The 9,889-nt window shown below is 32.9% G+C and overlaps 1 protein-coding gene across 2 annotated transcripts; it reads right to left on the bottom strand.

The window, feature by feature from the left end:
* Window positions 1-2,782: 2,782 nt before the first annotated feature.
* LOC120155583 (UDP-glucuronate:xylan alpha-glucuronosyltransferase 2-like) lies at window positions 2,783-5,095 on the bottom strand. Of its 2 annotated transcripts, none has more exons than XM_039167107.1 (3): window positions 4,893-5,095; window positions 4,202-4,811; window positions 2,783-3,866 (listed from the first exon to the last, which is right to left on the bottom strand). In XM_039167107.1, the coding sequence occupies exons 1-3, from the start codon at window positions 5,085-5,087 to the stop codon at window positions 2,923-2,925; spliced, it is 1,749 nt and encodes a 582-aa protein (XP_039023038.1). In that variant the 5' UTR covers window positions 5,088-5,095; the 3' UTR covers window positions 2,783-2,922. The 2 variants fall into 2 exon arrangements, with proteins under 2 accessions (XP_039023038.1, XP_039023039.1); XM_039167108.1 differs by having other exon boundaries at window positions 2,784-3,866; window positions 4,888-4,978.
* Between the last annotated feature and the right edge of the window lie 4,794 nt (window positions 5,096-9,889).

The raw sequence follows: 9,889 nt of genomic DNA, 5'->3' as shown, positions 1-9,889 counted from the left end.
TTATCTATTTTATTTAGAAAAATAAGACAATATTATATCGTGAGAGAAATCTATTGAAATACATATTGACCGATAAAGAGTGTGTTTTTGAGTATTGTTCGTATAAAATGATAATCTTTTTATATCCAAGTGATTTGTTTCGAACATATTCAATATATATAATTTGTCAAGAAAATCAAGGCAATGATCTTTTGTAAGGAGAATCTATGAAAATTCGTCTTGACTAATAAGAAATACATTTTTGAAGATTATTCTTACCAAAGATTTTTTTTTTAGCTTTTTTAAAAAAGATAATAATTTAAATACATGTTTGAATTTACAAGTTTTAATATTTAGATGACAAATAATTATTTAGATACTAACTTTGGACATTGTAGGGTGCTCATAATTCCTCACGCGTAATTGACTCTCGAACCATTTTTAAAATGAGTTTCTTGTTAAAGCATACCATTTTTTTAACAATGATTTCCCTTAAAATTCTTTTAAATGATATGTTTAGATATTCGATCTATATAACCTAAAGGTCTATAACAACTCTAAATTTATTTATTTTTATAGCTCGATCTTTTAAAATTAAATTAGATTAATCCTTGCCTACCCATAAAAAAACTTAACTACAGTTCCAGCAAACATATTTCTATTTTTTTTAATATTTTGGGTTTATATTAATTTTAAAATTAATAAAATTATGTTTTAATTTCCGAATTTTTATATAAATACTTCTCACGTCTTTGCTAATTTTAAAATTAGATAAAAATAAACGTTTACTCCTTTTATATTTAAATACTTTTTAAATCCTTATCAATTTTAAGTTTAGATAAATTAAATCATATATCATAATTTTTAAATTTTAAATTGGCAATTCGAGAATTAAATTTCAACCCTTATTTTATTATGCTTTATATATATTTGGTAATTGAACTTGTCATCTCCCTCCAAAGTGAAACTTAAGAATATTTGTTCTCAAGTTTGTACCTGACATTTAATTTAGTCAATTATTCCAGTACTTTTTGACAAGGACAAATTATATCCAAGGTCACTTAATTATGGTTTTGCTAATAAAGAGGCCACTTTCTTCTAAAATTTACAAATAAGTCATTCAATTAAAATATTACAAATATATCACTGACAATTAAATATTAGCTGAGAAAAATGGTGTAGCATGATATAATAACATTTTTAGTCGTTAAAATTTATGTAGTCTATTCTTAATTCAAAATAATACATAAATTTTTATATATTTTATATAATAACAATTTAACAATAACTTATTGCTACTTTAAACCGGTTTCCAAGTATTACTTTGATTAGATGAGCTCACTTGGTTTGATAATATTATAAAAAAAGAGATTGAATTGATGTAATTTTTAAATACGGAGGATTAATTTTGTTGAATTATTTTAAATTAGAATAAAATTAATAGATTATATATTTTTAGAGGCTAAAAATATTATTATATCATATTACAGTACACGTCATATTCTATTTTAACTGTGGAATAATATATTTGTAATAATATTTTAATTGAATGATATGTTTGTAACTATTAAAAGAAAGGAGACTTATCTGTTACTAAATCCATAATTAAATGACATTGAGTGTAATTTACCGTTGATATTAATTTTTACGAGAGGGAAACACAAAATTATATCATATGTTGATGATTTACCATCCTAATTTTCTGTTTAATTAGTTTTAAGTAATTATAAGTTGTAATATTTGTTCTAAAACTTTTAATTATTTGACAACGAGCATTTAAAAATCCTATAATCGCCGATACTCGAATTGAATACTTCTGAGGATAACAACCATATTTCTAATCATTGAGTTCATTTGATTCATATCATATCATCGCATGTTTGAGATATTCTAGAATCAAACTGAACTTCTCAAAGGCCGTCGATTTAATGATTGAAACACATAAAATTCATCCTCCGAAAGAAAACTAAAAAACATTAACATTTAAAGTTAAAATTTCATCCGTACTTCGTCATGCTTCAAACATTTTCATGTTATCAAGGTATTGATGGAATAAATTTTATTTATCTGATACGCATTTATATGGTCCCCAAATTCCACATATTATATATACACACACGCGGCTTCATTAGGTGTGCCTAAACATTATATAAATCACTGTTTTTTTTTGTCATGGTTTATGTCACGTTTTGTTTGATTAATCATCATCATCTCTAATTCGTGACGCACACTGCTTGTAATACAGCAGGAAATCTTCTGGTGGTTGAGACTAGCAATCAAAGAGATTAAATTAAACCAGAGCAGTTAGCTAATTTATTATTATATTTATGCAGCCAACGGTTATTGAATTTGCAGTCCTTGGCTAAAGGGCTGAAATTTGCACGTCAAATAGCCCCACTAATCATTTTTAATTTAGTTTAGAGTTATTGATTTTTAATAACTAAATCGGATAAAATTACATTTATATTTTGGTATGACAAGAGGTTATTATCATGTTTTAGAGACGCGAAAACATGAATCCTACAATAAAAATAAAAAGGGAAGTCCTTAAGTTTGTAAATGATTACGATGTACATCTTATTATACATGTCTTTTAAAAATAGAGCAAGTCTTATGATAAGTGATATTATAATAATTTTTAAATTGTTTGATTTTACATCAAACACTTATCACGGTTGATAAAATGGACAATTATAACGTTAATATGAAATAAAATGTCATATCTTGAAGAGGTGATATATATAAATGAGGTTACATATCTCATATAAAAATTTCCCTTCAAACAATAATTATTTTGCTGCATGTAATGCACAAATAGTATGGTATAGCTATCATCAATACGTAAATTACAAGGTAAACGGGATCATCTATACTGCGTTTCTACAGAATAAAATTAACAAAAATAATTTAAAACCGAAAAAAAGAAAAGAAACATGAAAAAATCTAATTGATAATACTTTTTCGTCTTGGATCTGTAATTTTAATCTTCCAATGCTTATCTTTGAACCCTGCATCTTTAGCCTTCTTTGTATCCCAGTCCAACTCAACCTTTCTTCGCTTCGTTAACCCACAAAAGTTGTGCAATTTTTCATCCATGGTGTCATAAAACTTCCACCATCTCTTGTGAGCTGCATCGCTTGCATAAACATGATGATCCCTTTTGTTCCAGTTACAATCATAGTCCCTGTAACAAAGCCAAGGCTTCAACCCCAAGTAATGTATGGAGTAAAGCTTCGGTGGATCAGCTGCAAATAGCTGCTCCTTTAAACCTCTTTCATTTGAGTCATTAGACCAAAAATTCTTTAGGAAATTCACTCTCCTCGGCAAACGATGCCACCATACGAACACTTCGTTCAGAAAACCTTGGTCCCCTCCATTGTACGAGAGGATCTCTTCACGTTTGTTCATTAAGAGCTTGAACGTGCAGTTTGATGGCTCGATCACCATAATGCCCGAATTGAATATCCAAACGTCGTTGCCCGTTGCAGTCATTTGAGGGAAATTGAAAAGGTGGTCGAGGTTTCGTAACACCATGATGTCTGCATCGATGAATACGACCTTTTCGTAATCTGTAAGCTGCCACAGCCTGAACTTGCTGTAGTTGTATTCGTTGTATGAGTGTTTTTCGGCTCGAGGGTTTCGAATTCTCTTTATGAACCGGAGCTTCCATCCGGCTGCCTTGAGAGTGTCACGCCTCTGTTTTGAGACGGAGTCGTCCAGGAGAAGGATGAGGTCCCGTTTGGTGCCGGTTTTTAGGAGACTTTGGGCGAGGGTTATCGCACCACAAACGTACGTTTCCGAAGAATGTAGCACTGTGGCATAGGCTTCACGTTTTGTGTTCCCCGTTGCATGTTTGATCTTGGTGATATCAAACACTTCATCATTTCCTGAAATTTTATATTCATTTTCTTCATGTTTTATAATTATCTCTGATTATTCAATATATATATATATGATAACTACTTGTCTTGGACTTTGTCAGCAAGTAAGGTCAAATTCAGAATTGGTATTAGGAAGTTCCTAATTATATTAACATCAACATCAATGATCCAACTAATCCTTATGTTAATTCCTACTCTCAATTATTTCCATACTATTTTCTTCATCCTTTCATTTTCGTCTGCCAACTTTTTGTTGTTCAAGTCAACTGGTTGCATAAACCTCAGTAGGTATAATTTTTTTAGCAGAAATGGTGAAGAATTTTGAAAGCCAAGGATCTTACCTCGGCCCCATAATGGCAACGCTAGCTTGCAGGAACCAACAGGAAATGAAACTTTTTGTTCTAATTTCGCGACTTCCGGTTCATAGTACCACCACTCCCCTTCCTGTTTCACCAAATCATTGCACCTAAACATCTCCAACATGGGCCTGCATTTGCTCAAAAACACCACTTTTGTCTTCCAATTCCAACCCCTTTTCCCTTTCTTGGTTGCCAAGTTTGCAGCTATGAGATGAACTTGAAGCCTGAAAACCTCCCTAGACCAGCCATCTATGGGGTACTTGCACGGAAGTTTCACCACTGTCAAGTCCAAGTTTGGGTACTTATCGAAGTCCGGCATCGGTAACTCGGGGCATTTCGGCACTTCACCTTCTTCTTCTTCATCAATCCATTCAGGGAACAAATCTTGCCATTTGAAAAGCTCCGAGACTCGCTCGAAATCGATCGGAATCGTTTCCCCATGTTTTTTCCACTCACTAAAATCCACATCTTCGAAGTTAGCCATCCCAATCTTCAATCCACCACCAAATTTATCAACGAAGCTCGGCACCGATAACATAGTTAAATTTCTCTTCGGCTCCAAACCTGCCATCATTTTCATCCCTTTCTCCAGCTACATAACCAAACCATTAAAATTAAAGAAAACAAACATGTTTGATTATACGATGAATAAATATAACTCAGCTCACCTTACCTTGTGATGACACTCACGAAATGAGCATCGAACAGCCGATGCTGCATTCTGGAAATAGAGAGAAGAATTTGGTCGCAAAAGAAGAGCTCCATAGAAGAGCAGAAAAAAGGCAATAAAAACCAGGTTGATCTTGATCAAAGCTTTTGAAGGTGTTGCCTTCATGATTTTTTGAAGACCATGTTCTAACTCCCCCATGTCCTCCCTACCTCACTGCAAACACAATATCCATATTTATATGTATATGCAAATATGATTATAATTACCATTTAAGTTTAAAATAATGAATTATTGATGAGTAGAAAATTAAAAGGATTTTGAATGGTTCAGTTGTTGAACTTAATGAAGAGTACGTGGACAAAATTGGAGTAATATTCAAAAGAAGTCGGACCATTTAAAAGGCTCCATATGTCGTTTTCTTGTATCATTAGTTCTCTCCCCTTTCGAGAGAAAAAGTTCGAAACGGGGCGAAACATTTACCTTCCAAGACGTCCAAATTTAAACATCAATTTATTTTGTTTCAATAATTTATTTTTTTAAATAGTTTAGAGTGATTAAAAAAATGATATTTCTTCTTTAATAATATAATATACACCTTACACCTTACAAAAATAAATGTTTAAATTCAAATTTTCAAAAAAATAATATTTTCTTTAAAAAATAAAACCACTCAATAAATTTTATTAAACTAAAACTTTAAATCACTTATTTAACCTCCGCTAAATAATTTTAACGAAAAAAATAAACACTCGTAAAGAACTTAACCTATTTGTTGGATCGGTCCTTAAGCATTTTTTGGGCTATGGCGGGGATTGATCAAACTTAATTTTAGAAAATATTGGGTTTTAAAAATAAATAAACAAATAAATAAAGTTGAAGTCACCATCAACCATTAGATTATATAGGTCGAATACCTAAAAATATCTTTTAAAAGAATTTTAAGAAAAATAATTTTAAAAGATAAAAAATGATATGCGTTTAACCGGAATATTAAAAGGCAGAAATGTAAATATCGAAAATTAAAGGGCATAAAAATAAAATACTGAAAATTAAAACATTGGAATAAAAAAAATAAAAACAGAAATATTAAACATTAAATTTAAAAGTTAGGGGGTCATTTTAATTAACATTTTAACCCGTACCATAAATAATGTGGATCATACCCCAGGGCGACTTACAACAAGGTCGTTGAATATTCAAATGTTAACAATATTAAAACAATTACCAAAATACAATAAAGTAGAAAATAGTGTCAATATTAAAATAACATAACAAAAAATAAACGTGACCAAAATAAAAATAAAACAAAATAGAGTACCATATTCGAAAATAATAATGATTAAAAATAAGGGACTAAAGCGTAAAAATGTGCCTAAAGTACAGGGGCTTAAAGCTAATTTGCACCTAAGGTTACGATAACTAAAATGAAGAAAATAGATAAGTTTGGAGGACCATTTTGTGAATACATGACAAAGTTGGGGTGACTTAAGAGCATTTTAACCCTAAACTTTATCATACTCTCAAAAGTTACTATTTTAAGTTAAAAAACAATCACAACCCTAAGAGTCTTCTTTCCGTTTTACTTCTTCTCTACCATCCCTCTCCCTCAAGCGACCGAGACCCTTCAAATATTCAAGACCTACGTCGACCACCGTTCGCCGGTGGTCTCTCTATCTCCAAACACTGCAGTGATGACCCTAGACTACCTCAAACAAACTAAAACTCCTAGCTTCCTCCTATCTTCAACAAAACCTCAACCAAAACCGAAACAAACCAACCCTGACATCGTTCCTTGGACGTAAATCGGTCACACTCCTCTCTCCGGCCACCACTAGTGGGGGGTCGGGTACACCAAAACCAAATCTAAATGACCTAAAACTCTATTGGCTCCTCTAAATCGAACCCCAAAACCTATATACAAGCCATAAATCAGTGACCAGATGTGATCCGACCGACGCCCATGTCGACCGATTGAGCCCAAAGTTAACCAACGAGGTTCTAAGCTTTCTCTTCTCTCTTGATTGAGGCTTACACGACTGGTCCCCACTTATACTCCGGTGAAACCGACAACAACGATTCCAGAAAATGAGGTAAACTGACTAAAACTCTTCGTCTACCTCCTTTAAACTTTAAACAAAACTAATTCCTAAATACCCAATGATTTTTTCTTTCCTTTTTAAAAAATGGAACCCAAATCCGACTACTCGACACTCAGACGAAGGCAACACTCTAACTTCGGCGACGAACTCGGTGGGACTACTCACATGCAAGGTGATGAAACAAACTCTTCCCTATTTCTCTTTTATTTCCTATCAACACACACAAAACTAAGCCCTCTAAATCATGCGAAAATGGAGTATGAAAATACCTTAAAAAAAAGGTGTATTGCTTGCTGTTTTTTCTTTTTCGTTTTCAATCTATTGATTCATTGCTTGTTGAAAAGTAGTGAGAGCCCTCTGTTACAAGTGATTTCTCAAGAGAAAAAAATGGAGTCCCCAAAGCCCCTTTCCCCCCGAATCTAATTACACTATACGTTCTCTCCCCTTAATGAAAAAAAGACCCCCTCTTTTACATTCTTTTGTCTCTTTTACACTTGTTTTTTCTTTTTTCTGTTTGCTGCTGTGTTCTTGTCGAAACGGTCCCCCGTTGACTTTTTAGGGCTTTTTCGAAGATCATTTCAACTTAAATTTTGGGACATGTTAGGTTTTAAAATAAATACATAAATAGATAAATTTGGAGTCGCCATCGACTTTTGAGTTAAGTAAGTCGAATACCTAAAAAATATCTTTTAAAATAATTTTATGAAAAATAATTTTAAAAGATAAAAAATTTTATCCGCGTTTAACCAGAGATTCATTTTAAAAACGGGTTCAAGAGTCGGTTACGTGTGAGAAAGGATTAGCACCCCTACAATGCCAAAAAATCAGTACTTAAACAATTATACGTCATCTAAATATAAAAATGGACAGATTCGAATAATATTTAAATTATGATACTTTTTACAAAAAAATAAAAAGAGATATGATTTTATACGAATAATCCCCGAAAATATCTCCTAGTCAATAAAGGGGATATTTTTATAGATTCCTCGTACAAAATAGTATTACCTTAAATTTTAAAATATTAAACAAATTTATTCAAATATAAAATATATTATTTTATTTGAATAATTCTTGGAAACACACTCCTTGTCATTTAAGGCACATTTCTATAAATTTCTCGAGTAAAATAATATTTAAAAATATTACAATTGGCTAAAAATTAACAAATATATAAATACTGTATTAAAATAATATATTATTAAATTTAGGGATTAAATTATAAAATAATAAAACTTATGGCCATAAATAGAAATATCACACAACATATGTACTGGAATCATAATTTAACCCTAATCACTATTCAAGATTAAAATAAAAACTACTAAAATAATAGGGACTAAATCGGATTTTTACCCAAAATACATATCAATACGATTAGTGACTAAAATATAAGCAAAATAAAATTTAAAATCCAAATTAAAACATGTGGAAATTAATTTTAGTGACCAAATTGTAAAGTTACAAAATATAGGGGTTGCAGGGATGATTTACCCACGCGCCCAAAACGCACAACTCTGCTTTGAAATGACGTCGTTTCATGTTGGGTATAAATACCCTTAAATGGCCGAAAATGGCTTTCATCTCTTCATTTCTCCTTCTTTCTTCCCTCTTTAAAATAGAGAAACTCTACTTTCTCTCTAAAATCCCTCGCCGGAGAGAGGCCAGCAGCCGGTGGCCACCGCTCGCTGGAGATTCTGGCCGTTGTACACGGCGATCGGTGACCCAAAAAAACACCCCCAAATAACTATTTTTCAACCCTAAATCTAAATCTGATATTCCTTTGGCTTAAAGGTTTGTCGATTGGCCTAGATATAAAGAAATACCTTCGAACCGATGACTTTCTAGCGACGTTAGGATATCTCTGACGATGAGCGAAGCTTCAAAGGTAAAACCTCATATTTTCCTCTCTTTTTTCGTCTCGAATACTTGGTTGTTGTTGTTGTTTGGTTTTTTCTTTCGAATGGTTGTTGGTTTTTTCCTCTCTATCCTTACTCTCCATTCTCTGTTGGTTCTCTTTGTGTTTCTCTCTTGTTGTGTTCGTTCCCTTTTCTTTGCAGGTTGAGGGTTCCTTTTATAGGACCCATGGCACATCATTCAGACCGATCAAAGAGGGGAACCCCCGTGAGTCACCAGCTATGATGGTGGTCGTCTTAGGGGCGGCTGGTGATGTGTTTGTTAAGTTGGTTAGGTGCATTAAGTACACCCAGATATCCTTCGATTTGGCCGGTGCGGCGGCGACTGTATGAAAGTGGCTGAGTGGAACATTTGGCGGCGGCGGCTGAGTGTATTATTAGGGTAAAAACCCTAAGTCTAGTCTAATCTGGACCATTAGATCTCTCACAGATCTAATGGTGGGTGAAGAACGACGGCTGGAGAAGATGTTGGAAACCCTAACTGTATTCGGGCCTACTGGGTTTGCTGCTGGGCCTGGACTGGGTGATCTAGTGTAACGGGCTTGATGATTGGGTCGGCTACAATGGGCTTCTGGTTTGCTGGTAAAATGGGGCTCCATGTTTTGTTGTTAATTGGGCCCCGGGTTTATAGTTGGGCTTGCTTGTAATTATTATTTACTACTACTACTACTACTACTACTACTAATAATAATAATAATAATAATATATGTATGTAGATATAGACGAAAATGACTGTCTACAGTTCTGATTAGTTGAGGGGAGGAGATCTTCCTCTTCTATGATTTTGTTTTTTTGGTTTTCCTTACAGGTGGTGTTCTGGCCAAGGGTGCTCAGTGGTTCAGTTGCTAAACGTGTTTGGTGCCATGCAGCAACAGGGGCATGCTGCAGAGGGGTAAAGCAAGGGTAGCTTTTTTATCATTTTTTGCTTTTGTATTTTTCTATTTTTTATAAAATTAATATAAATAAAACATAAATAATAATAATA

Source organism: Hibiscus syriacus, unplaced genomic scaffold (assembly GCF_006381635.1).
Source record: "Hibiscus syriacus cultivar Baekdansim isolate YM2019G1 unplaced genomic scaffold, ASM638163v2 tig00111198_pilon, whole genome shotgun sequence".
NCBI lineage: Eukaryota > Viridiplantae > Streptophyta > Magnoliopsida > Malvales > Malvaceae > Hibiscus > Hibiscus syriacus.
The sequence above is the reverse complement of the archived record's forward strand: the minus strand, read 5'-3'. Positions and strand labels throughout refer to the sequence as shown.